At 40.3% G+C, this 27,937-nt stretch overlaps 1 protein-coding gene across 10 annotated transcripts in view; it reads left to right on the top strand.

The window, feature by feature from the left end:
* Positions 1-27,937, top strand: part of NAV2 (neuron navigator 2) — a 342,897-nt gene that overhangs the window by 278,947 nt on the left and 36,013 nt on the right. For 7 of the 10 annotated variants that reach the window (XM_077322036.1, XM_077322035.1, XM_077322040.1 and 4 more), the window contains 12 exons: positions 66-768; positions 3,357-3,824; positions 6,508-6,573; positions 8,956-9,000; positions 10,949-11,109; positions 16,394-16,582; positions 19,412-19,464; positions 20,320-20,343; positions 21,630-21,704; positions 22,611-22,694; positions 24,472-24,583; positions 25,282-25,427. In XM_077322036.1, coding sequence (XP_077178151.1) covers positions 66-768; positions 3,357-3,824; positions 6,508-6,573; positions 8,956-9,000; positions 10,949-11,109; positions 16,394-16,582; positions 19,412-19,464; positions 20,320-20,343; positions 21,630-21,704; positions 22,611-22,694; positions 24,472-24,583; positions 25,282-25,427 — 2,126 coding nt within the window. The remainder of the gene's footprint in view (positions 1-65; positions 769-3,356; positions 3,825-6,507; positions 6,574-8,955; positions 9,001-10,948; positions 11,110-16,393; positions 16,583-19,411; positions 19,465-20,319; positions 20,344-21,629; positions 21,705-22,610; positions 22,695-24,471; positions 24,584-25,281; positions 25,428-27,937) is intronic. The other 3 variants (XM_077322038.1, XM_077322037.1, XM_077322039.1) reach the window with 2 other exon arrangements.

Genomic DNA, 27,937 nt, shown 5'->3' with positions numbered 1-27,937 from the left:
TTAGGGGCTTTGCACCATTTCTGTAATACTTGAAATCAAGGAACTTATTCTCTTTTTTTTTGTAGGGAAAACTGATGATGCCAAGGTATCAGAAAAGGGTAGAATTTCTCCTAAATCTGGGCATGTTAAACGTTCTCCATCAGATGCAGGTCGTAGCAGTGGTGATGAATCAAAAAAACCTCCTGCAAACAACTCTAGAACAGCTGCTTGCAATACAAATACATTTGGATTTAAAAAACAGAGTGGGTCAGCTGTAGGAATGTCTATGATCACAGCCAGTGGTGCAACTATCACAAGTAGATCTGCTACCCTGGGCAAAATTCCCAAATCATCTGGACTAATGGGTAGGTCAACTGGTCGGAAGACTAGCATTGATGGCTCACAGAATCAGGATGATGGTTACTTAGCCCTTAGTACCCGAACCAATCTTCAGTACCGAAGCTTACCTAGGCCAAGCAAATCCAGCAGCAGAAGTGGAGCCGGTAATAGATCTAGCACCAGCAGCATAGATTCTAACATAAGCAGCAAGTCAGCAGGCTTGCCTGTCCCCAAAATGAGAGAGCCAGCAAAAGTTGCCCTTGGAAGTTCTCTGCCAGGCTTAGTCAACCAGACAGATAAAGAAAAAGGAATCTCATCGGACAATGAAAGTGTGATCTCTTGTAACTCCGTTAAAGTCAACCCCGCATCTCAGACAGCTTCCAGTGCATCCCAGAGTGCTCACCAGCAAGGAGTCAAGTACTCAGATGTGGCTTCCCCCACACTACGCAGGTATGTACTGCTCACACATCAGGACTTTGCTTCAGATGAATTTGAAAACCAGGGAAGGGTCAAATGTGGATAGCCTGCATGCTTTGGCTCTAAAACAGTATGCTTAGGGAGGCTTTGGCCAGTAAAAATCTACAGTAACCTCTTGGTAGTAAAAAAAAAAAAAATCAGATTTGCATTTTGATTTTTGCCATGAGTCCATGGGGAAAAACCTGTTAAGAATGTATGTAGAGCCCTACCGGGTCAGATCCACTGTTCCATCCAGTCTAGCATCCTCTCTCATACAGCAACCAACAAGTTCCTCTGGACAGCCAACAGCAGGTTATAGAGACTGAGACCTTCCCCGATGCTGCCACCTGGCTCTGGGATCCAGAGATTTGGTGCCTCTGAATGGAGAGGTTTCTCTCAGTCACCATAGATTCTGATAGACCATGAATCCATCTACTCCCCTTTCAAAGCTGTTTATTTGTATAGCCATTGCTACATTTTCTGGCGGCAAATTCCTCATTTTAATCACTCTCTGTGTAAAGTAGTATTTCCTTTTGTCCATCTGAATCTACTGCCCATCAGTTTCATTTGATGCCTTTGAGTTCTAGTATTTTAGGAGACAGAGAAAAAGTTCTCTTTGTCAACTCTCTCTACCGCATGTGTAATTTTACAAACCTCTATCATGTTCCCCCTTAGACTTCTCTTTTCTAAAGTAGGCATGTGCATTTAGTTAATACAAGCCGAAAAATAACTGAAAAATATCTTATTGGGGGTAGAGGGGGACATTAATTCATCCAGATACTGATTTTAATTTTTATTCTGGTTTCCAAAATGGTTGAGCCTGAAAAATCCCAAAAATATTTGATAGCCTCAAAAAACACCCTCCTCCCTACAGCCCTAAATTGACTCTCCATTATACCCTATGGGAACTATTGACTATAATAGTCTCATAGGCTATAATGGAGCAAAATAAATAAATAAAAATTGGGTTTCTGGAATATTTCTTTTGAATCTGAATACAATACCAGTATCGGGATTCTGGAATATTGGGAAATACCAATATTTAGGGGGTTCAATACACCCAAATCCCAGAAATACCATTTCCCCCACAGTTCTGTTTTAGACAGAAATGTCCCATACTCCTAAGCCTTTTCTCATAGGAAGATTGTCTTGGTTGCCCTCCTCTGTATTTTTTCTATCTCTGCAATGACTTCTTTGAGATGCCGTCACCAGACCTGTACACTATTCTAAATAAGGCCACATCATAGATCTGTACAGAGGTATTAGAATACTGGCTGTTTTATTCTCAGTCCCTTTCCTAATAATCCCTAACATAGAGTTTCCCTTTTTCACCACTGTAGCACATCTCATTCTCTCTCATTCTCAGCAAGTTCAGACCTTATTAGCCTGTACTTGAAGTTGGGATTTTATTGGATATTATTGGTATGGGGTTGTTTTTGCCGCCGTGTCTTATGGTTGTATGGTTTTTATGTAGTAATCTGTATTAATTTTTAAGGGGTTTCTACTGGGTTTTTAAAAGAGGTTTTAACCCACCACGAGCCTCTGGGGAGCGGCGGGCAAGAAATTCAATAATAACGATGATGATGATGATGTTGATGTTGATGTGTGTCACCTTAAATTTACAAGCACTCTACTTCATTTACCACATTGTTATCCACTCACCCTATATGTAGAAATCCTCTTGAGCTCATTACAGTCAACCTTGATTTTCACTATCCTAAATAATTTTGTGTTGTCTGCAAATTTGCCCATTACACTACTAGTTCCAGATCATTAATGAAAAATAATTAAATTAAATAGTAAGGGACCCAATACTGATCCTTGTGGGACCCCACTGCTTACTTCCCTCCATGGTAAGAACTGTCCATTCATTTCTACTCTTTGCTTCCTGTCATTTATCCAGTTTTTAATCCGTAAGAGAACTTATCCTCTTATTCCATGACAGCTAACTTTACTCAGGAATCTTTGGTAAATTCCCTTGTCAAAAGCCTTTTAAAAGCCCACGCTTGTGTTGGCCCGTCAAATGCTGCACATTTCATTTGCTAAAATACAGTTGTTACAGATTTTTGTGTATAATTTTTCTCTCCTAGTTTCTAGATAAAACTGTACTGACATTACCTCTCCATTCAGAGTGGTGTTGTTTCATCTATCATGAACATAATATACTTCCTTAAAAAAAAACCTGGTGAGATGAGAATAATTATGTCTTTTCACAGCTGTGAAATGATGGGTTATGGTGGGACTGTGGATTGTTCTTGCTTTTAAGGACTGTTCAAATGGTATTGAGTTTGGCAGATGGAAAGGTAGAGCTCATTGTGTATAATTTTATAAATTGTCCATTGTTTTCACTCATCTCATAGAAACCAATTTGCATATTCTTGTATGTATGTTTTGCTATATTGCTATATTCTTTCCTATAGCACAAATCAGAAGGATATAATCTCTGGTATATCTAGTTAAATGTAAGGTATCCTTTTTCAGCAGAGGGTTTTGTCGCATAATTTCGAGACTGTGAAAGTCTGAAACTTATATTGCAATTAGCTTTACAGTTTTTAGCATGTAATTTTTTTTTTCTCCTCCAGACTTTTTGGTGGAAAACCAAGTAAACAAGCTCCCATCACAACGCCAGAAAGCATGAAAAATTCCGTGGTCATCTCCAACCCACATGCAACCATGAATCAGCAAGGGAACCTAGATTCTCCTTCGGGCAGTGGCATTCTGAGCAGTGGCAGCAGTAGTCCCCTTTACAGTAAAAATACAGACATGAACCAGTCTCCATTAGCATCTAGTCCCAGTTCAGCTCATTCGGCTCCTTCCAACAGCTTAACCTGGGGTACTAATGCCAGCAGCTCTTCTGCGATGAGCAAGGATGGCATTGGATACCAGTCTGTCAGCAGCCTACACACAAGTTGTGAATCCATTGATATATCTCTTAGCAGTGGAGGTGGGCTGAGCCATAACTCTTCCAGTGGCCTGATGGCAGCTTCTAAGGACGACTCATTGACTCCCTTTGTTAGAACCAACAGCGTTAAGACGACCTTGTCAGAAAGGTGAGGAATTTTTTCACAAGGCAATTGTAATATATATATATTCTTTGACTTACAGATGGTTTTCATAACCAGTCGTTCAACCTTTCTCAGCTTTTTTACAATTCAGAAACCCCTAAAACATTCTTTGGGCTTTGAGAAACCCCCAAAGTGATGTGATTGTGCAGAATACAGTTGGGAAGCATAGGTGTGTACACAGAGCCTCACAGAGCCCCTCTCCTTCCCACCCCTTCCAGGCCCATTTTGGGCATAGGAGGCAGATCGACACAACCATATATTTAAAATTAATTAACTCCCACCCATTCAGTAAACCCTTCCAGGGCCATCAAGAAACCCCAGGGTTTTATGAAACCCTGGTTGAGAAAGCCTGCAGTAGCTCAATCCTAAACCTAAATACTGGACTGGAATCCGATGGACATAAATGATTGTTATCATCTGAGTCCTCTGCCTAGCCATCAGGTGCACTGGTGTGAACTGCAACCAATAATGGATTTGATATACATTGTGCACGGATTGTGGCTAGGTTATTCCCTGTTGACCTATAGTCCACCCTGAAGTTTACCAAGTGCCTGTGCAGCAGCCAGAGGGTACGGTCCATTCTGCCTCTTGACTCATTTCACTAAGATTACAACAGTGTGCAAAACTTTTTAGTACTTGGATAATTAAACAGTATCATTTTTAATTAGGTAAGGATCGTAGCTGAGGACGCAACTGTGCATTGGGAATGCTGTAGCTTAAATTTCACGTCAGTAGTTAAAGATGATTTTAGGGAGCACAACAAAAAGGTGGATCCCCAAAAGTATTGAACAAAGTAGATTGCTGGAGACTTTTGACAGGGAAATGGTTGGTTACTTATGCTTACCTAAACAAGGAGTTTCATTCCCTTTTGAGAGACTATCCTTATTTAGGAGGAAAAAAAATTCAAATATTGCATGTGTCATCATTTGTTACCAGGAATAATAACTGGGATGCTTCACTGAATAACTTTTTAGCACCTCTCTTCAGGGTTGTTGCTTTGTTGTTTTCATAGAATCATAGAGTTGGAAGGTACCTCCAGGGTCATCTAGTCCAACCCCCAGCACAGTTCAGGAACTCACAACTACCTGCCCACCCACAGCAACCCCAATTTCATGCCCAAGTGATCCATCCACCAAAAATCTCCAGAATCCAGCCTGGCCTGGAGGAAATTCACCTGCCATCCCACAGTGGTGATCAGCAATTCCCTGGGTATGCCAGGAAGGGCCACAAGAGGCAGATACTGGCACATCCATTCCTGCCCACCCACTCACAATCTACCTAAGTTCATAAAATCACTTTTATGAACCTAAGTTCATAAAAGACTATCTCGCCTCTGTTTAAAAACTTCCAAAGGAGGAGAACTCATCACCTCCTGAGGAACCCTGTTCCACTGTCAGGAACTTCTTCCAGATCTTTATCCAAAAATTCTTTTGAATTAATTTCAACCCATTGGTTCTAGTCCGCCCCTCTGGGGCAACCGAAAACGACTTCTATATGGCAGCCCTTCAAGTATTTGAAGATGGTAATCATTTTGATAAACTTGTTTTCTTATGATAGGTGAGTTATATTCTCCTTTTTCAATAGGAAGGTAGTAATTTAGACTTCTAAGTGATAATTGCAACAGTAAGTAAGTATATGAAATACTTCAAAATACTAATTATTGCCATTTGTTTTCCCCAACTCTCATATTTAGTGAACAGGGCCCTTTAATTTAGTCAATCATCATTTTTATGCATTGTTTTTGTGAGAGCAGGTGAACTACCTTAATTGTTTTTACTTGTCAATTTGAATTGGTTAGTGGCAAGGTGCTGGTTACGTAGGGCTATGAGTTTCCCAAAAAAGACAAAATGTCTAAGAAACACTGTTGTAAAAAACACATGTTTTTCAGTTTAATCTTTTGCTTGTAGTATTGACTTTTCTGTCATACTAATGGACTGTCATATTACTAGCAAATTGCTAACCCTGTGTTAGTCTATCTGCATAACGGTTCTTGCAAGTTGGTACTAGCCGCCACTGGGATTAGGGTGGTATTTTGATGTAAGCATTTCCATCACACTGGCTGTTCTGGTTCTCTGCCCTCCGCAACTATCCTTGAAGTAGTTATAGTTGCTCAGATCTTAGCCATATTTAACTCAATTGATGCTGCTATGGATAAATCAAGGCTCAGAACTAGGATCCGTATTTGATGTAATGGTTTTGATATTGGACTGGCATTTTTGTATGAGTTGCTCAGGTGATTGGATCTGTCTAGGGACTGATTTTGTTCTGTGGCCACGGATTCCCAGTGTAATGACAACCTACCCTGCAGCATGTAAATTCTCATGAAAAGTAGTGCCAACCCACTCATTTTGTTCAGCTACTTTCTATTTGGATATGAAACAGCAGCAACAAATGTTGGAACTAACGCAAACCTCTTGAGAGCAAACCACAGGAGTGTAACCTCTTTTCAGACCTTCTGAAGCTTGCTTGACCCTACCGTCTAAAGTTACTCCACTGCTGGAACCTTCTAATTTGTTGCGGCTTCATAATATGAAACAGCTGTTGAAAACTCTTGATAGTTTTACTTTTTTAACAGCTCTCTTTCCCTTTCTCTCTTCCTTTTGTGCTAATATTCCTCTCTTCTTGTTGTTGTTTTGTTTTTCTGTCTTGTTGATCTTTATTCTTCTAGCCCTCTCTCTTCCCCCGCTGCTAGTCCCAAATTCTGCCGAAATACTTTACCCAGGAGGCAGGACAGGTAATGCTGTCTTGAGACACTAGACTGCAGAAGAGCCAAGAGGGGTCACTAGCAGCATTTTATATGCCAGAGTGTTTTGTGCAAGATTGTGCTCAGTGAAGAGTGTATATGTTTTTCTTGAGTGTAAATTGTCACTCAAAGACATGCCAGTGAGAGTCCGTTTAACTGGATTATATCCTGGTTTATTATGGAGAATGGCGTATGGAAGCTCCAAGAATTTTTTTAAAACAAATAAATGATTTCATTTAACCTCCAGTTTTGTGGGTCATTTTAAACTCTCACCGGCATTTCAGCTTTCTGATAGCATGCTGCTCTCCCCTCACATTTTAGGTCATATCACCATGTCTAGATTTCTTGACCTCCCCACCCCATTGTGGCTGAAGAAATTTATTTCCTGTTATAATATAAATTGCTCACTTCAGTTTGGCTTGTTGGTGTTTTGCAGGTTTTGTGTGTGTGTGTGTGTGTGTGTTCTTGTAAACATCAATAGGAATGCAGTGTTAGGAGGAGGAAGGCACAAAGCCAAAATGCATCAGAAGTGCTTTGATCTGTGATAGATCTACCTAAACTCTAGCAATTGTTAGTGATGCTGGACAGCTTGGCTATGCATTAACGCTGTAATTCCATACTTCCCCTGTAGGGTTGCTATTTCATATTTACTGGGGAGAGGTGAAAAGCTATTTGGGAGGAGGGGGTTGCCCCAGCAAGGTTTAAGTGTTCACTCTTGATATATTCAAGATTAAATTACAAAAACAATATTTTAGGACCATTTGCTGTTACCAGCTTTTAATGCCTCATAATATATAGCAGTGATATCATCAGTCAATCTTTGTTTCACACTCAGTTATACCCCTTTTTGAGAAAGTACTTGGTGCTTTTGGCAGTAATTCCCAGCACACACCAAGGCCCATAGGCATTCCATGTATAGAATCAGTGAGAAAGAAGAATAGAGGTGCTCCTGGGCTTTCTTCCTAAATTAGATTTAAAACCCATTACATCTGTAAATACAACAGGCACTAGCATCTCCTTTCTTCCTGCGCCCCTGAGCAGCCCTCCTGCCAGCCCTCCCCACTGCCCACAAAAGGCCTGCTGTGGCCTGTCCAAGCCTCGGTGGGACTTTTTGGGGTGGGGGGAAGGCATTGAGTTCCCTCAAGAACTCCCCCCTGCTCTGAAAATGCCCACCGAACATTAAAGAGGCTACAGCAGGCCTTTTCGGGGCAGGGGGGAGTGGTGGCAGAAACCCCATCCCCGACCCCAACCTGGCAGTCCCCCCACCGACCCTCCCCCCTGCCATGAAAGGGCCTGCCACAGCCTCTCCAAGGCTCGGGCATTTTGGGGCTAGGGAACTCCCTTCTTCCCCCCCTCCAGCCCCACCAGCCTCCTCTCCCAGCTGTGGTCAGGGACAGATTGGCGCTGATTGTGCCAGGCTGCCCCTCACCAGGTTCATTGGGGTCTGGTCTAGCCTTTGTTTCTGGTCAATGGGCCAATCAGGACGTGCACAGCTTCCTGATTGGCTCATCGACCAGAAACAGAGGCTAGACCGCTCCATCCAGGAGGCTGCTGCTCAAATATTATAAGATCAGCTAAGTGTTAAAGATGGTATCCTTGTTTCCCTTAAAATGGAAATGTCAATCATAGTCTATGTCTGTTCACTTACCTTTTAACATTGCCAGCCCTTTAGGCTTCCAATATGCTTGCCAGAGCCAGCATGTTAAGTAACTGTTTGCCCTCCCTCCCAGGCATGACAAGGAGCTGCTGTCCATATTCCTTGTTCTTTCCACCATGGCAGAGGAGCTATGCATCTTCCTCAGACTCTGCTACCACCATAGTGAAACAGTTGCCCTTAAGCACCAGTTGCCCAGCTGCCAAGAGGGCTGGAAAACTCTCTTCCACCTCTGGTGTTCTAGGTAATTTCCTAGAACCTCTGTTAGATGGGCTGGCCTTGATGTTTGCTGATTGTTTCTAATAATTATGCCCAGTGCTTAAGGACAGTGACTTACTAAATTAAGAATTTTGAAGGCATTAATTTGAAGCATATGCATTTGGGCAAATAGCCGTTTTCTGGAAGGGAAGATCACTTTGATCTCAAACTTCAATTGTTTTACTGCCATCACATAAGCACTAACTGCTAGTCAAGTGGTTGAGGATAAAAGCCTCAGGAGTAGGTATACTTCTTTTAGCATGGTCCCTTGTGCATGTTCTATATAATGCAGTCCACGCTTTTATGAGGCTTTTGCATGTTGGCTTGATAGGAACCTTTGCTATCTTTTCTAGTGCCATGACACAGCTGTATAAATAGCAAATTACTCTCTCTCTCAAGCTGATCTTTAATTATCCCCTCTTGTTCCTCTCTGAAGTTCTTTTCTTTTAACTTTTCTGCAGCGACCCACACCTTGATAGGAACACTTTGCCTAAGAAAGGACTCAGGTATTGGTGTTTCCACATAGCATAAGCAGTTTTAAGTGTGGTTTTAGAGCTTTGTGTGTCTTTTGTGGCCGTCAGTGCTGGTGGTGGTGTGGTGGTGATGGTTTCGGCTTTTACAATGAGTGGCAGCAAAATGTCTTTCCTTCCTCCCCCATCATCCTCTCTAAAGCAGGTCATTTCTCCCCTCCCTTTCCTATGCACTTCTCTTCATATGGCAGCATCTCACCTTGAGCAGGAGCTGTGGTTATTGCTGACTGACTCTTCAAAAAGCATCCCATGGACCATCCCTGGGCTTGATTTGCAAGCAATAATTTGCAGCTTTAGTCAATGAAGTAATCAACTGGATGAAGTAATATTCACAGTATAATATCCAAAATACAAATGAAGTAGAATATAGAAAGCACTAGAAGTCCAAATTTTCTGAAGAGTAGTTGGAACTGTTTAAAAAAAATGAAATAAAAACACCGCTGTCAGTGAAGCAGGAGCTCCATGAATGGCTGCTTATAAAACTTGCAATGTAATCAGACATTAAGAGAAATTACAATAAGAATAGAGTTTCCTTCTGTTGGTAATCATGTATCCAGCCACACATAATCCAAGTGCTCAACCAATTCTACAGAAAGCTAACTTAAGACACCGTGACTTTTTGCTGACTTTAAAATATATCTACTTCCAACTCAACTGTGGGACTTTTTATGATTACTCTTGGCTTTATATTATAGCTGCAATCTATTCTGTGTTATAAACAATTATTTGCAGTTACCACAGTTGTCACACTTGCTGAGAACTTAAGAGGTGGTAAAATTGGGGGCAGTGGGGAGAATGGGGTTATTTTTGTGCTAATGAGAAATGCCATTTCTTATGCTTGAAACATTTGAATGTCAAAGGGTAAGTATCTGTACTTCGTTATTTTACATATTGATTGACAATTGTGTGCCTGTTTAGGGCTCCAAACTTATATTTGCAACATCAGAAATAAATAGTGGGAATTCAGAGCTGATGATTTGAAGAGGAAGGTGGTATTTCCAAGGGTCTTGTATGTTTAATTACCTTAAAAAGTTGATTAACAAATGGTGGTAATTATTGTGACCTAGAACCCATAGATTTGTATGTGCAACTAAATTTGCTTTTTCCACACTTTCTGATCTCTTTGTGCTAGTGCTGTTTGCACCAGCAAGTAAGGCCACAGAAGTATCCAGATGGTATTAACTTGTCTACCAGGTCATAACATTGTAAAGATAGCCTGAAAAGCGGGGGAGGCAACTAAAACATCCTTGCTTGGTTATCAAGAGATAGCTGTTATTTTCCACAGGCAATATTTGAGTAGCTGTTTATTATAAAACAGCAATCCATTTCACCTTAAAGACTAATAATGTTTATTAGACTATGAGCTTCAATTCATAAAAGCTCATATGAAATCAAATGGACAGTTGTCTTTAAGGTGCCACTGGACTTTTATTTTGACATGACAGACTAAAACTGCTACCACTTTGCTATTTATAAGATTTTAAGATCTGAAAATTCATGTCTGAAATATTCACATTGTACCCAGTTTTTACCAAGGATCCCCCAGACCTGCACTTTAAAAAATCACATAGATAACCATGCCAAGACTTAGCATTTCAAGGAAAACTGCAGGTAACTCATGAATAATCACATGAAGCAAGTTAACCAATTTAATTTTTGCCGAAGAATGTGCACTGCTGAGGTAGTGCTGAGGTAGTGCTGCCATATATTCAGACTAAATGAAGTTTGCAGATGTGTATGGGATCTGGTATCTAAAGTTCTGCCCTTCGTTTGTATTGTGCAAGTCAAGAGGTACAGGCAGAAAGTGTCCTCTAGTAGGCAGGAGACTTGTTTCAGGTGTGCTGTTGTATTCTGTCGTAATGGCTTTTGACTATTCAGGCAAAACAGTCCTAAGCAAAGACTAAAGGTAGCTCTGTTTGTGCAGGTATACTCCATCATCGCAACTTCGTAATCAAGAGGAGGCCAAAGAATGGCTGCGTTCACACTCTGCAGGAGGTCTTCAGGATACTGTTGCCAATTCTCCATTTTCTTCTGGCTCCAGCATAACATCACCTTCTGGCACTAGATTTAACTTCTCCCAGCTTGGTGAGTGAAGTATTTGTGATTCATAATCAGGAGCCTGTGAAATCTTCACTAAAAGTAACAGCTTAGTGAATTTTTCCTGCCTTCAAAAAGGGACCCATATCACTGTCTTTTGATATCACAGCAAACAAAAGTTTTTTTCCTAAATCACTCTATTTATTCTGTATCACTGCAGTTCCATTACATTTTCATTTCTCAGGATAGAATTTTGGCAGTTCTCCAAGCTATTCTTGATTAATTGAGTGGTTATTAATGAAGAAGGCTACATCTGACCATGTAGTGAGAAGAGTTAGGTCAAACCATAAACATCAGTTTCAACATGTAGCAGGGAAAATATCAAGAGAAAGGATCGGAAAGACCAGGCAATTTATTTATTTATTTAGATTTTTATACTGCCCTTCCCTACGGCTCTGGGCGGTTTACATAAAACATTTTGGAACATTTACATAAAACACTATCAAAATCAATATAACAGTATAACAATAACAACAACACACCAACTAGAACAGCATTTCAACAATAACTTTGACACTCCCTCAGCAGGTTCGATCTCTCAGTCTGTGGGGGGGGGGGACCTGTAGATGTTATGGGTCAGTCTACCAAATACCTGGTGGAAGAGCTCCTTTTTGCAGGCCCTGCGGAATTGTGGAAGTTCCGGCAGGGCCCTGATCTAGCTTGGTTATCTGAAAGAGGATTGCGGGAGGGAAGAGTAAATGAACTAAGCAGCATTGTCAAGTAAAGTGCATTCTCTGTAGTGGCCTCAAATTATGGCCTAATGAGGTCAGAAAGACTCCTGTTCTCTTGGCTTTCCACAGACTACATAAAACTTTATTCAGAAGGGCTTTATGTGGGAGCTGTGATGGACTGCACTTTTAAAATGTTTAGTAGTGCTATACAAACACAGTAAAGGATTGTGAAGGGTTAATTCTTCACAGAAACAGGGAGCATTGAGTGACAGGCTGCTCCAAGCAATCTGATTCGTTAGCATCAGCTGAGCAGAGAAAGACTTAAGAGCTGCATGCCAAAGAAAGATTCAGTCAGATTTTAGCTTTGAGAAGAGTTGAGTACAGACCATCTTAGAATTCAGCCCTGATTGAGAGCAGTTAAACAGGAGACCTGGGATTGGTAAGGGAGTTTAGGAAGAAGGTAAAGACTCTCATTTGGAACAAAGAAAGGGGATAGATCATCTAGTGAAAAATTACGGGGAGAAGTAACAAGGAGTTAGCTCTCAAAAGTGATCCCTGGTCTGTTGTGTTTAAAAACTGCCTTTAGGGCACTTAAGAGTCACTTAAAAACTCGAGATGAGTACTGGTGTTTCAAGACAATAAGTCTGGGTCCTGGAAAGAGTGTACCATCTTCTGGAAACCCAAAGAATCAGAGAATACTCAAAGAAAATGTACTAGAGTGTTTGAGAAAACACTGGAATAAAACCTCTCAACAAAGATTTAAGTCACTGTGAAAAACCTTAGATATAAGAAATGATGTCTGTGTATGTACTGATTTTATCTCAGAGTTATTTATATTGAGTTACCCTGGAAATTTTCAACCCCTGATTTCACCTGACCTTTCCACTCTGTTAAATAAAATATCTTATTATTTTTGAATTTCAAAACATCTCAAGAACTATTACAGCTGTTTAAGTTAAAGCAGGTTCCTTATCCTCTCGGGTTCCTGGCCTGAGCCAATAGCCAAATATCTGTGACAGCCAGAGTTCTTCAGCAAAGAAGAAAATACATTACTAGGGCAGCTCAGTCAGTAATGGGAGAGAAAAATGGAGGGAAAATTTGCTTTTGTTGTAGGGAACTGCATGGGGCTATCATAGGAGCTTTTAAGGAATGTGTTGAAATTTTTATGATGATTTCTTTGAATTTATGTCGTACCCTGTAGCTTCATCCAATTTAGTGTACTTAACCTTCAAGTCCCATTTGTACTGCTTGGGCAAATTCCTTGCCTGCCTACCAGGAATGTGGGGAAATTGCTGGATGTACATGTATATGGGGTTCACCATTTCACTTGACAGCTTTAAGCTACTATTCCATGCACCTGTATAATTTCCCAAAGTTAATGTAGAGGATTCTGTATAGAAATATTGCTTTTGAAAAGCTGAGTAACCATTACCACTTCCTAATTGGAGCCATTGTGATGTAGTGGTTCAAGTTCTGAACTAGGATTGAGGAGAAAGGGTTCAAATCCCCACCAAGTCCCATAAAGCTGATCCTGGGACAGCCATACTGTTGTAGATGTTCAAATCTACTTCACAGGGTTGTTGTGATACTAAGATATCCAGCTTCTGTATCTGTCTGAATAGGTTTATTTGCTGACTAAGAATTCATGTTGAATAGCCTCTAGTCATTAAAGGAAATGTCTTTTTTCAGTGTTGAGGGCTTGGCCTGAACAATGATCTGACCAGTGTCTATTCAAAGCTATGAGGAATATGGCACCATACCCCACAAAAGGGGTCTCAATTAAAGTTGTCCACCCATTGAGATTCATGGATCTTCTGAGTTCTAAAATGCTCTGGGGGAACTTGGAACATGTCAAGACTATTAATAGGACTGCTCCTCATCAACGATTCCCACAGTTAGGATGTAAGCCATCCCCATAATTTACTTCAGAGCTCAGTGAACATGCGCATTCTCTGTACTGGCCCCCACTTTATAGAGTGGCACAATGAGGTCAGAAAGGCTCCCATTCTCCTAGCATCCCCAGACTGCATAAAACTTAATTAATCTTAATACCTTAATTACATAGGTAATTAGGACTGTGTTTCAGAGAGATGTGTTTCAGAAAGATGCTTTGATAAATGTTTAGGGACCATACCATAGTATATAGTACGCACTATTGCTCTAAGTGTGATCCTGTTGTGTAATTTCTGCATTGTTTAATGTGTCATGTTAATGCTTAAGCTTTGTTTCAGCTGAGTTTTCAGATTTATTTTTATTTTCAGGGTTCTATAATCCAAATCTTACAGATATGTTAATTGAATATACCATCTTGTTTCCTTTGTCTTACATTAAGTATTCCCCTTGAGTCTTGGCGAGAAAGGGTGGGATTATAAATCATTTGAATGAATAAATAAATAAAAATACAATAAATCTGTTAGGCTGTAAGACGGGGCAAAACTCCCTTTTGGATTTCTACAGCAGACAAGTATGGGCAGGATTTTCAAAAATAAGAGCTGAGCCCCCAACCCCGTTCCTGAAAATCGAAAACTTTACTTTGAATTTTCTCCCCCTTCCCCCTTTTTCAAATTCTAACTGCTTAACAAAGTTAAAAGTAGCCAATAGGAAATTACATTAATTTGCATATAACTCTGAAGCTTCTTGTGGGCGGATCAGCAAATGAGGATTTATTAAATGCCAGTTTACATGGAGAGTTGAGTTGGCCTGCAGTCAAAGAGCAAGTTATGAGTCCAATAGTGACTTAAAAAACGAGATTTCCATAGTATACGTTTTTGAGAGTCGAAGAAGAAGAGTTGGTTCTTTTCTCTACCAGAAGGAGTCTCAAAGCAGCTTACAATCCCCTTCCCTTTCCTCTCCCCACAAACAGACACCCTGTGAGGTAGGTGAGGCTGACAGAGCCCTGATATAACTGCTCGGTCAGAACAGCTTTATCAGGACTGTGGCGAGCAAAAAGTTAACCAGCTGGCTGCATGTTGAGGAGGAGGAGGGAATCCAACCTGGTTCACCAAATCAGAAGCTGCTGCTCTAAACCTCTACACTAAAGTGACCAGAATTAACTGGCCAAAAGGCTCAGTTATTTTGGTGAAAGCAATTATGCTAGGATTGGTCAGTGGGGAAATGGAAACAGGCTGGCAAAGAATGTGGTGGTTAGATATGATCAAAATGGACACTGATCAGCACATTATACAACTAAAAGAAGTGGTGCAAAATTGGAAATTGTGGCGGCAGTTGTGCCATAGGATCACCAAGAGATGGACTCGACTGAATGGCTAGCATCATCATTAATACATAATTTGTACCTGCAAATAAAATATATGTATCCAGTGTCTCCTTAAAATCCATTCTTTTTGCCCCTCATAGTGGTTGTGATTTGTTAAGTCCTGTTTATCAATTTGCCAAAAATGAATAATTACTATATGAAAAATCTATATACTCATAGGCAAAGCATGCAAGCTAAAATCCTGTGTAAACTTGTAAAAAAAGGTAAAGGTAGCCCCTGTGCAAGCACCGGGTCATGTCTGACCCTTGGGGTGATGCCCTCTAGCGTTTTCATGGCAGACTCAATACGGGGTGGTTTGCCAGTGCCTTCTCCAGTCATTACTGTTTATCCCCCAGCAAGCTGGGTACTCATTTTACCAACCTCGGAAGGATGGAAGGCTGAGTCAACCTTGAGCCGGCTGCTGGGATCGAACTCCCAACCTCATGGGCAGACAGCTTCAGACAGCATGTCGCTGCCTTACCACTCTGCGCCACAAGAGGCTCTGTGTAGCTTCCATTTAAATTTGCTGACTGCAGTGCTGAAACAGGAATTTCGTAGAATAGCATATTTTGTGTATTGAAAGACCTGATGAAGACCTGAATGGTAAATAAGATGAAGTTTCTGACAAGCGTATATACAAATCTCTACATACAAGGGAGTCTCGATACACAAGATAGAGACTTGCTTTTCCCTTTTCTCCCAATCGCCACCTCCTCTCCTTTTGTTGATCCTTCACCCCATGTTCAGCCTCCCAATTTCATGTTTTAATCCCCTTCCAATTTGTTGACTCAGCCATTTTTAACCGCTCTTCCAACAATGAAATTGCCCCCTTTCTGATCCCAATCTGCCATCAGGCTTGATTTTTCTTAAGTGCTGGCCAATTTTGAATGTACATTCTCCATGGTGTCTTGGATCATTAGACAGCCCAGTATGTTGGATAGGGTTTCTGATAGCTGGGCATGCGACCAAGTCACTTAATACATTTTCAGAATTGGCTTGGTGGCCCAACTGAGGTAAGAAAGACGGGGGTCTACATTTTCTAAATAAATATAACAAATAACACATTATCTTAACATTTGTCTTAATTTTCTACCTGGTTCCCTGAGCTTTACAGAAAATCCTCATTTATATGTAACCATAATGTGCAGAAATTTTTATTTGCTCATTATGGCCAAAGTTGAAATCAGTTTTGTATGGCTGTTTGATTAATCCATCAGCTACCAGGAAAGAATTTTCAGAGAGATCCATTATCTTTGGAAACTGATACATTATAATAGTAATAGAATGCCTTTTGATAGTTACATGTGCATAGATTTGTGAATTTTCTGTCTGACTCACTTTCCAGCAAGCCCTACCACAGCAGCCCAGATGAGCTTGTCAAATCCAACCATGCTACGGACACACAGTCTTTCTAATGCGGATGGCCCTTATGATCCTTACAGTGATACCCGGTTCCGGAACAGCTCAGTGTCACTGGATGAAAAGAGCAGAGCAATGAGCCGTTCTGGGTCATTCCGGGACGGCTTTGAAGAGGGTGAGTGAGCTGAAGATCTTCTTCAACAGTTGGATAGAATTTCCAGGTTTAAAGCATCTGGTGAAGAAATTGTCCCAACCACAATTGAGAAATAAACTCTTTAACTGTTATTTAATGTTAAAGGAACATAGGTTTCATTTGTGTGAAAAAATAAAGTGGTGGTGTCAAAATCTGATGCAAAGTTTAGTAGGTTTTTGAATTCAAGGAATTGTCAAAAGAATGTGTAGTCAGATAGCATTGTTTCTGAGTGTAGAAGTTCAATCGATGTCACCAAGTGCCTTAAAATGCCTTATTAAAACCTCCCTTTCTTAGGGAAAAATAGTCTCACTCCTGACTACACAAATACATTTCCTACCTTGTTCATTCTCTATGCATCTTGCATGCTCAGACTGTTATGTTCAATTGTTTACTGATTTCCTATCTGATTTTTCCTAAATTCTGTTGCTCCCGAAGTTGGTCTTGTTAGATCCTCTTAAATATTTTGCCTTTGCTTGCCTTAACCATTCCAGAAACTCTGGGTGCCAAATTCTTAACTTTGGGAAAATGTAGACCTCTTTTCCAGATTTCAGGGCTTTTCTTCATACTGTCACCTGCATATCTTGGGATGCTTTGGTTCTGGATACTGATGTAATTAGAAAAACGATTCTCAGGATACTTACAAATTTATATTTACAGTATTTGTCTTTCAAACAGGATTCTTTCAAGCTTCTGGACATCAGTACTGTGATATCCAGAAATAAGCTGTTTTCTTTAAAAGATGAAATTTTTTTGAGTGGATTAGAATCAACATTGCCCAGATTTACTGGATAATTAGCTATTTCTGCATATATAGTAATGCAAAACATTAAACTCACTGCGAAAGCACCTGAAGAAAGCTAAATAATTAAGAAAATGTAATGGAATAATTTAAGAATTCTATGAAATAATTAATGTACTACTATGTTTTATATTTTCAATCTTCCACAAGGTCTAGTCTCATTCATGATAACATTTACAACTCTACTCCTTTTGGCAATAGCATGCATTGAGAATCACAACCTTTTTAATTGGGAAAATTGAGATCATATAGAATGAATATGTTCTATGCCAAATTAATATTTCAACTAAAACAGTATAACTCAGTATAGACCTTTGAGTGAGAATAAATTTGTAGTCTCTTCAGATTTTTTGAAATATAAGTACTTTGGTCTACTAAGAGGTTACCAAAATATGCTTGGTATTTTATGAATGTAAAATTAAGTTGCTTAAGACAGGATCATTTTCTAGTCTTGGGGTCATAATAACAACATGGAATTTATTCCCCTATAAAGGTCACTTTAAAATCGAGTGGAAATGTCCAAGATAAGCTAGTTTCAAAGGTTACAAGAATATATTTTAAAGAAGTGCATACCAGAATGGAGTTGCTGTTGGGAAAGGAAACTTGATGGCATTGTATTGTTGAGTGTGCAGCACGTACATTCAGAACTCTGTTCTGTATTACCATTTCCCACACTGGGAACTTTCCTGCCCCGACTCCCATGTGGGAGCACAAATCTAGGGCAGACAGGGTACACTGGGCCAAATGCTTCCCCATGTGGGAGCAGGAAGAGACAAGGCAACCTGCCCCAACTCAAGCTCCAGCCTGCAGCCTGGCATGAAGCCTCCAGTGCAGAAATGGTCAAGTTTTGGCTAGAGAAGCTTGCTAGGGAAAGACTGCTTTTCTGAATGATTGGGAGAGGCTGGGCAGCAACATTAGCCATCCTTGAACAGCATGCAAGAGTAGGAGGGCAGGCAGGAAGGGAAACTGGGTTTCCCCACTGATACCCCTTTCATAAAACCTTGCTTGTCAAAAAAGCCTCCACTATTCTCTGTCCTCCTTTTGCGGAAATCCTGCATCCTGCTCGTCACTGATGGATATTCTGCATTGTGGCTGTGAGGAATTCACATATTTTCCTTAGCATTACTTGTGAAAACATTCTTATCAAAGCAGGCCATATGTTTAATACCTGTTGGAAGCTTATTGCAAACTCAAGACACAAAGCTTTAAATTTCCTCTTGGCATGTGGTTGCTTCCACCTTTCCTTTGTTGTGAATGGAATGGAATTCTAGGATGGAATTCATGTTTGCTTACAATTCTAGTTTGGTTTCAGTGTGACAATCTTGATATAGATGCTTGCATTTGGCACACTTCGCTATTGTTGCTTAATTTGTTTATCTTTAGTATTAAAAGTGTCATTTGTAAAGAACATGTTGATGCTGAACTTGTTGAAACTGCTTAGATTCAAAAGTGCCTTTTCCCCTCCCCCTCCCCAGAAACTGTCAAGATATATTTGAGTTTTCTTCTCTTTAATGCTGCATGTCTTTAAAATTATGTGAGTCTTTGTCTGTATTTCTATTTGAACTTTTAAAATTTGTAAACCTTTTAACTCCCTTTTGCTGTTTATGCTTCAGGCCAACCATATGGTGAAACTGGACTGGTCAGTTTAACCTTTACTCTGTCCGCTTCTAGTCATCTTCTGCTTCATTTTTCATGCACTGTCATGACTTTTGTAATGTCTGAGACATAGCAGGCAGGCAAACGTTTACATCAAAACAATTAAGCGGTTTTATTTGAGACCATTTTGGGGTATGTGCTGTATAATGCCTCCATTTATTTCAGCTTACTTCTTGACACTTCTGCAAAGATTTGTTTTGAGTAAACATGTTTACGACTGGTGATGCAATTGCAATAGGCTGCTGATGAAATGTTAAACCTGCTAGCAGCATCTGCAGTGATAATCTGCTATCATGTGTGTATTATATACACAAAACAATCAGATGAGCAATTTGTTAATTTTATGTTTCCTCTAGTGCACGGCTCCTCTCTCTCTCTGGTTTCCAGCACATCCTCCATTTATTCAACGGTGAGTGTTGCAGAATAGGAATTTCTATATTGTTGCTAAGCACTGGGCACCACTTGGAAAATTTTAAGCTAATTTAAGTTACACTAGAATCAAAATTTGCTGTGTTCTTAATGCTACATTGATTCTACTAGATATATAATACTGTCCAAAGTGATACTCTGTTCAATCCACTGAAGTCTGTGGGCTTAGAAAGTTGTAACCCTGTTTAGGACTGCATGTTGCATTGTCTCATTTCTCCTGTTTGGCTTGAGCAATAAAATTTAGTTTTTATATAAATCTGTACTGAAGAACTGAATGGTTGGATCCAAAGACTATGAAAATTTGTCTTGGGGAATCATGGAAGTCTTGTAAATAGGATAGGATGAAAGCACAAGGAGCAGTAGCTTGAGTCAAAAATCCTCCTCTCGCCTTTACACATCAGAAATGCCTTCTTTTACAAAAAAAGTGTTAGGTTACAAGTTATGTTCTACAAGCCTGGTCTTACAATGAATGCCATGAAGGGGAATAATCATTCATGAAGAGGTGATAAGAAATACTGAGTCCAGTTTCTGGGTATCAGAAAAACTTCCTGCTGGATTCTTCATGAAATTTGTGACTCTGGCCACTCATTCATTTTGTTAATTGATATGCTAGAAGAATAACAATGTGCTGTACATACTGTGCTAACACTGTCTATAAATCACTTGACTGAATACGAGAATCATTATAATAGAGCTCCATAAGTAAATAGGACTATTAAGAGGATAAAAAGTAAAATTAATTGTGTTGTTTCCCATTAACAAAAAAGTTAAAAGTTTAAAAAATGAATGAATAAGATTAATAATTTTCGCTTTGTCTTTTTATTCTTATTTCAAGCCTGAAGAAAAGTGTCAGTCAGAGGTAAGAAGTAATTATTTTTCTTTAATACTGGTAGTATCGCTTCCTATCTTAAGTGACCATTGCTATTTTAGAATTTGTAATTGTTAAGGACAACTTTTAAAACGGAGGTCCCAATTCAATGAATCACAGACATGCAGAATTCTGTCTTGCTGATTCCCATCTCCATGTACTTAATAACATACATGAAGCATGAACTGAATTATGCCCCAAATTTTCATCATGTGCATTCATGCTCACTGCATGGATCTAAATTTACTGTTTTTGTTTTGTTTTTTATGATCACCCTTATGGTTTAACTGGTAGGATCCATGGGGTTTCCAGGACAACAATAAAAACCAGTAGTTTGTTATCAAATGGTTCTCTCAAGAAACTATGACAAGAAGGTGCCCTTACTTATGTAAGAATTGGACTGGGACCACAGTTTCCACCAGTACCTGATGACAGAAAGAAAGGCAAATGTATGTGTCCCTTGCATTGTGCCCTGAAGTATGTTAATGAAAGGACCATGTTTTTCAATGGCATACCAGAGTGGTATGCTACTGCCTTAACTGCACCCTCTCAATTTAGCCATTTCTTGGCAAAGATATGAATTTGCAAGATTTCTTAACAGTTTGAAAAACATAGTTGTATGCGTATTTTGTGGGAGCATTGCACAGGATACTTGTAACATAATGGAGAAGTTGTCTGATGCCACAGTGTCTAGATGCTGTTGTACCATTAGTATCTGATTTGCCTGCTTACCAATGTGAACATGGATCAAAATCCATTGGCACCAGTTCCCCTAAATTTGTGAGGTATACATTTGACTTCTGGAGAAGCCCAGGTATCATCCAAGTCATGTTCACTATGGTCCAAAATTAGGAGGAAAGTCAACCCCCACTGAATCATCCCCTGCCACCAATGGCCATGAGAGAGACAAGCTTTTCTCTCAGCTATTCCTGGGTATAACCTGCCTCCTTCCACGCTGCTGCTGACTCCCTCACTATAGTATGTTATCCTGGCTGGCCACTAAGGCAATGAACTATTCTGAGAATCCAGAAGCAAAGCTGAGGGAGCCCTGTCAGCTTTTGTATGGGAGCTTGCAGCAGACTGATCAATTCCCACCACTACCCACCCTTGAACTAACTGGGCTGGGTCTGGGGGGGTTCTAGTTTGTATGGAAGACATGTGGAACATCAAAGTGGTGCCATTCCTCCTCTAAAAGGCTCTGTGTACTTTTCTGTATCTTGATTTTGACAGTTGTATGTTGAAACAAAATTAACCTGTTGAAATAATACACTATTCAGATTCGAAAGCTAAGGAGGGAGCTGGATGCATCTCAGGAGAAAGTCTCAGCTCTGACAACCCAGTTGACTGCCAATGTGAGTATAAAGTGGAAACTGATAACTGACAGTGGTCTGGATTATAAAAAGCCCTTGGAACATAATTTTTGACAAACCTTTCACTTTCTTTGAATCCTGACTGGGGAGTTTACTAACTTTTTTGCTCTTTTTTATGCCTCTTTCCCTAGTAATCGAAGTGGGAGTCTTTGCTGACACTTTAGATAGTTGGCATATCTTTTCAAACAGAAATTATCCGCTTCAATATTTTTACAGTAAATACTTCAGCTTTACAACCCACAAAGTCAATGCTAAGCTTGTTTTATTTTCTCCCCTGTTCTCACATACTCAGCCTGGCTTGTTTTTACAAGAGACAGAGGGAATGAGAGCCAGGTATCCCACTGTTATTGTACTCTTCATGGCTGTTTTCACTGGGAATGTGAGAGTAGTTACTTAGGATAAGACAGCTATGTGCTGATGAGGAACAATGCTAGGGAGGATGACAGAAGGCCATATGCATGGGACAGCGGCAGGAGGATTGAAATAGATTTCCCAGAAAATGATTCTAACCAAAGTGCTACCCTAGGCATAGTTAGTAGGAATGAATATAGCTGGGGTCAGTAAACTGCACAGCCCAAAGGGTACACAACAGCAGGAAACAAAGGTGCTGAGATTGGTCACAGCAGCTGCCACAGCGCTAATCAGAGAATGCCCACTTGTGGCACCCTGTTCTTGTCTGGTTTGGCCATAGTCAGTTGTACTTGTACCAATGCTTGTTGCTCAGTGTGGTTTGGTGATGCTGGTGTTTGCCAGGGCTCACCTGCCTTCCCTGGTGGTTGTAGAAGGATATTTTAGCATAGAGTAGCCACCTGTATGCCATGGAACCTCTCTTCTTAATGTTTCAGTAAAGAGAGTGTCTACAGTTGTATAATTCAGTTTAATTTACAGGCTCACCTTGTGGCGGCGTTTGAGCAGAGCTTGGGGAACATGACCATTCGACTGCAGAGCCTAACTATGACAGCAGAACAGAAGGCAAGTTTCATGTTCAAGTGAACTCATAAATACTGTGGAAAAGACTCTGGGAGTGATCTTTTGAATTAAGTCACCAGTCAGTGATATCTTTGGCAAGAGGGTGCAAAGTGAAATAAAGCTAGTCAGAACTCCATATTCATGCTGATGTACCAATAGCCACTGGATATAAACTGTCTCTCTTGTGTGGACAGAGGAAATGAGTTTTTGGACAATTTAGAGCAGCACTGAAATGCTAACTGAGGCTTCCAGTCTTCTTTCCCCTGCTCTAATTCTCTTAAGCTTTTGCAGTCCATTCCTGAAGCATGACATCTCCTGATGTCTATGGCCCCATTCACAAAATTAATATGTAAATTCTCATGTACATGAGTTGCAAAGTTAGAGAATGATTTCAAAACAGTACATATTGACTGCCATTATACCCCTTCCTGCATGAAGAGCACCAAGCTGCTTACAAAAGGTTCACAAGCAGGCTCTCTTTCAGCTACCTTGCAGGGCTCTTGAACTTCAGTAATAGAATGTCATGTGTTTTTGTTGCCATGAGGCATGTTCTTTTGGATGTACTCACATCTATACATACAACTTTTTTAAATTGCTGAATTATTACCCAATTTTGAATTGCTACCCATTGTATTTTGCACCGTAGAATTATAATATCTGTTGTTTAAAGTAAAAAGCAATACAAAATTACAGATCTGACTCCTTTCCATACTTTAATTGTTATAAAATTCCCATTGATTCCCGTGTGGTAATGATTTAGCCTTCCCATATGCAAACAAAAAATCTGCCTCATCAACAATTTCTCCACTCCCATGATACCTAAGCTTCAATCTGTTTGCTACTGGTTTATAACTTGGATGGAGCAGCATGGAGCCAATGAAGCTTTACAGCCCTATGAAACTAGCTTCCTGCATTCAACATCAGAGAGAGAGAGAGAGTGAGAGAGAGAGAGAGAGAGAGTCAACATCAGAGAGAGAGAGAGAGAGAGAGAGAGAGAGAGAGAGAGAGAGAGAGAGAGAGAGAGAGAGAGTACCTGAAGGAGTCTCAAAGTGGCTTACTCTCCCCACAACAGTCACGCTGTGAGGTAAATGGGACTGAAAGAACTGTGAGTGGCCCATGGTCACCCAGCTAGCTGCATGTGAACGAGTGGGTAATTAAACCCACTTCTCCAGATTGCTCTTAACCACAACACCAAACTGTCCCCAAATGGTCAGATGCATATCCATGCGGCACCCTGTTTGGACTATGGAAAATTGTGTACTAAGACCAAATGCCTGTCATAGATTAGCGTATGCCATCATAAACACAGAACAGCATCAACCATGGCATATCATACTTGTAAGAACTTGGAATGAGGTTAGTGACATTAATCCTTGTGACTCAGGGAAATGTATCTTGCAAGACATGGGCACACAGGCATCTCATACTGGTCTCCAGCCAATCTGACCTGGCAAAGGCCTCAGAAGTGTTGATGTTCAATTATATCATTGTAGGGATAGTCAAACCTACCTCCTGAACCTACTTGAATATACATTTTGTTCACTGTTCTCTGGTACTGATCATTGATTAATTAAAGGGGGAAACATTACAACCCCAAATCTTGGGAAGGAACTAACCTGTCTAATGCCAGTACTGCTCAAGATCTGAGCATACCATGCAGTACGCATTCTACATTTATCCACCTTATTAACTGTACTGTCCTCCCCCTGCTTATCTGGTTGCTTGGCCACTCCTTGGAGAATTCACAGACAACATTGGTGATTTTTCGTGTATGCTTCAGGATTCGGAGTTGAACGAGTTAAGAAAAACCATCGAGCTACTGAAGAAACAAAATGCTGCTGCTCAAGCTGCCATTAATGGAGTAATTAACACACCTGAGCTCACCTGCAAAGGTAAAGGAAAGAAGCAACATCCATTTTTAATGACAGCGCAGCACTCTGAGGGCATCCATCCCTTTGGTAATAGCTGATGCAAAGTGTCTTGCTGGAGGTGGACTGTATACCACATGGCCAAACTGTTTTTGAACTTTCTGTCATAGACAAGAAGGCCCACTCTTACTATGAATGTACACAGCCCTTTGGTATTACTGTAGAGTATGCTGCTTGTACTTAGAAAAAATAGTAACATAAAACTTACTGTCACTGGCAGTGAAGAACAGAATGCAGTGCTTCTTGCTTTGCATTTTCTGTTTTGCACCTGTTGCTCATGTGGTTTGTTGACAGATGTCAAAGCGGAGGGGAAACTGAGGGTGCTGTTTAGGTCACCTTTAGGCCAGGCTCTGCATGGATATTCCTGCTCTGAAAAATGCTATTTAATAAAGCTGCTGCTGTAACCATTTTGAAATACAAGCACAAGAAAAGGGCAGCATCTTTCAGCAACCATTTGTTCAGAAATTCCAGTACGATACAAAGTTGTAACCCTATCCCATATTACTAGTTCTATAAAGCAGTTTGTGCAGAGATACTTTCAAGCTCATGTATGTTATTTGCATATGGGCATCTATTTTGTATGTGTTTGGTTGATCCAGTTGTGTTGCAGTTGTGGGTGCAGAAAAGTGAGTCTGTTTCAGTACGTCTGTATTGCTATGCAGGAAGCGGGACTGCTCAAACCACTGATTTGCGAATCAGAAGACAACATTCTTCAGACAGCGTGTCTAGCATTAACAGTGCTACCAGCCATTCCAGCGTGGGAAGCAACATAGAATGCGACTCCAAGAAAAAGAAAAGAAAAAACTGGGTAAGTTTCAACAGAGCATATTGGATGAATCTGAGACTGTCAACAGCATCTTGGGAAATCTGCTACGTCGGCCAAACAGGCCCTGTCCTCAGTTAAGATGGGTATTCTACAAATTTTTAAAAATAATATCTTGTACCTATTTTGAGGACTTCATTAAGTGCTAAGTGCAGATGGATGAGAGCCAAACTGTACATTATGCTGGAGAGCTATTTTTCCCCCCACTGAAAAGCAGCAGTGCATAGCAGCCAATTTCTTGGAAAGCAGTAGTGTCTGTTCCTGTCTCAGTTCTGTTTTCCTGATGCTGTTTCCCCTGTAAGGAGAAACTTCCCTGCTTCCTTCTCTTCAAGTTCAACCGCATCCTGAAACACTGCCTGAAACAGACTGGCAGATAGCTGTAAATGTCCTTTGGTGAATAAGTGCACAGCATCCATATGTTAAGGAGAGGAGCGGACTATAAATTGAAAGTTACTGGCAATCCTATTACAGATCTTCTCCGTAAAGTATAGTTTGGCCCTAAATGTGGGAATTTAAATTTCAATATAGCATTTGGGACTATTTTACTTGAAGAATTAATTTTACAAATTAGTTTTATACTGCTTTGAATAAAGAAAAAGAATGTGGTGGATTTTTTCTTGAATATAAGTATTGATGATAAAATTTACCAAATTGCAGGCAGTATATCAGATAGAGAGAAGGGTACTGTACAGTTCATAAAGAGGCTGTTTAACATCTACTTTGGTTTTTTGAGAGCAACTTGGTTTAACTTTCTAGCAGCTGTGTTAATTGCATTCTTTAAATCATGGGCTCTCTCATGGTTATCATCATAGAAATTGTGAAATAAATATATCACTCTTTGAGTTTAATCTGTGCTGGAAATGACACCCAGAAGTCTTCTAAGTAATCTTTCACTTCCCATTCCTTTGTTGCTTCGCCCTTTATTGTTTGCAAGGTCCCATGTGCTGGAGGAAAGGTACCAGTATGAAACTCCTTTTTTGTGAGACCACTTCTGCCTTTGTACTGGTGCTCTTCTTATAGTATAAACTAGTTCCTGTAGTTCTTTCAAGCCCTAGGATTGTGTGTTTTGTATCCAGATAAGCAAACACTGCTTCCTATCCAAGATGACTGTCTCAAAGAAAATGCTGGGCAACATAAGGCCGAAGAGTTCCTTTCTGGGGAACCCTAATACCTATCAGAGGTGAAGAGGAAAGGGCTAGTTGGAGCAGTCTGCAACATATAGCGGTATTCATTCCTGCCCCTGCAAGTCAAAAAAGTCTGCCCAAAGAGTTGAGCGAGGGAGCAACAGTCACCATTTGAGAAAGCCCTAATGTACTGATTCTAGCCATTTAGCTAGAGAAAGCAGGACAGCCATTTAAGGAAGGTGAAGGGCAATGCTGGAAGCTGGCCTGGCTTGTTCAAGCATGATCAGTAATAGCTCCTGCTATTCAGCTCAGGAGGATGAGGAAACCCACTGAGAGGCAGCAGGAGGAAGAGGCAGGTATACCCCAAGAAGTTTTCCTCAAGAAGACCAGGGAATTCAGGCTTGGTACAGGACCTGTTAGCTTTCTTGCCAGCTAACTGGCTGTGGGGGAGAGCAGTTGAAAGGGAGGTATTGTTAACTCCTTCTCCTCTCTGATCTGAGGCCTGTTGAGGCCCCAAGGAAGAGAGACTGGAGGGCATGATACCTCCGAACAACAACTGACAGTGTGACAAGTCCCATCACTGTGCATAGAAATGAATCAGAAAGATCCTGTTATCAGAGTGTAGGACCTCCCCTAAACCTGGATGGAGATTGGGTTCAGGAATTTCAAAATGCCAGATTTGGGGAGGTTACAGCAAAAAAAAAAGGATGGTTCAAAATGAGTGCAACACCAGAAAAAAGAACCTATCCTAGGCCACAATAAACAATTTCACAATGAATGCAACTAAACATGTCTAATCTCTTCTTTTAATTGAACAACCAAAGCGGCCTTTGGTTTATAACTGTTTTCAAGTGAGTTTTCATCAGTGGTTGTTTTTCAACTTCATGTTTGCTAATGAAGTCCTTCAATAGGATCAATTCTTCTTGGCAGGATTTAAATAATATATATGTGGCCTTTGGCTCACAGGTACGGGGCAATCTAGTCAAAAGACTGATGAAAATTCACTTGAAAACAGTTATAATCTGGAGGCCATTTTGGTTGTTCAATTAAAAGAAGAGATTAGACACATTTAGTTGCATTCATTGTGAGATTTGGGGAGGTTGTCAAGTCAGGACTTAGTTTTTAATGGTTGTGAAGAACGAGAGGAGGAAGTGCATGACTCTGGGGCATGCTCCTGATCTCCCTGTGACTCAGCGGCCTCTGCGGCATTCTGTGCTTGGCAGACAAAAGGCAATTTGGATAATGCATAACGTACAATATAAATTTAAATGGCAATCTGCCACATCCCTTAGGTTCAGTAAGATGTCCAGATCCAATTTAAGTCATAAAATGATATGCTTTAAAAAAAATTAATGCTAGAAAATTATTTTG

The sequence above is a fragment of the Paroedura picta genome, chromosome 2 (genome assembly GCF_049243985.1).
Source record: "Paroedura picta isolate Pp20150507F chromosome 2, Ppicta_v3.0, whole genome shotgun sequence".
NCBI lineage: Eukaryota > Metazoa > Chordata > Lepidosauria > Squamata > Gekkonidae > Paroedura > Paroedura picta.
The sequence above is the reverse complement of the archived record's forward strand: the minus strand, read 5'-3'. Positions and strand labels throughout refer to the sequence as shown.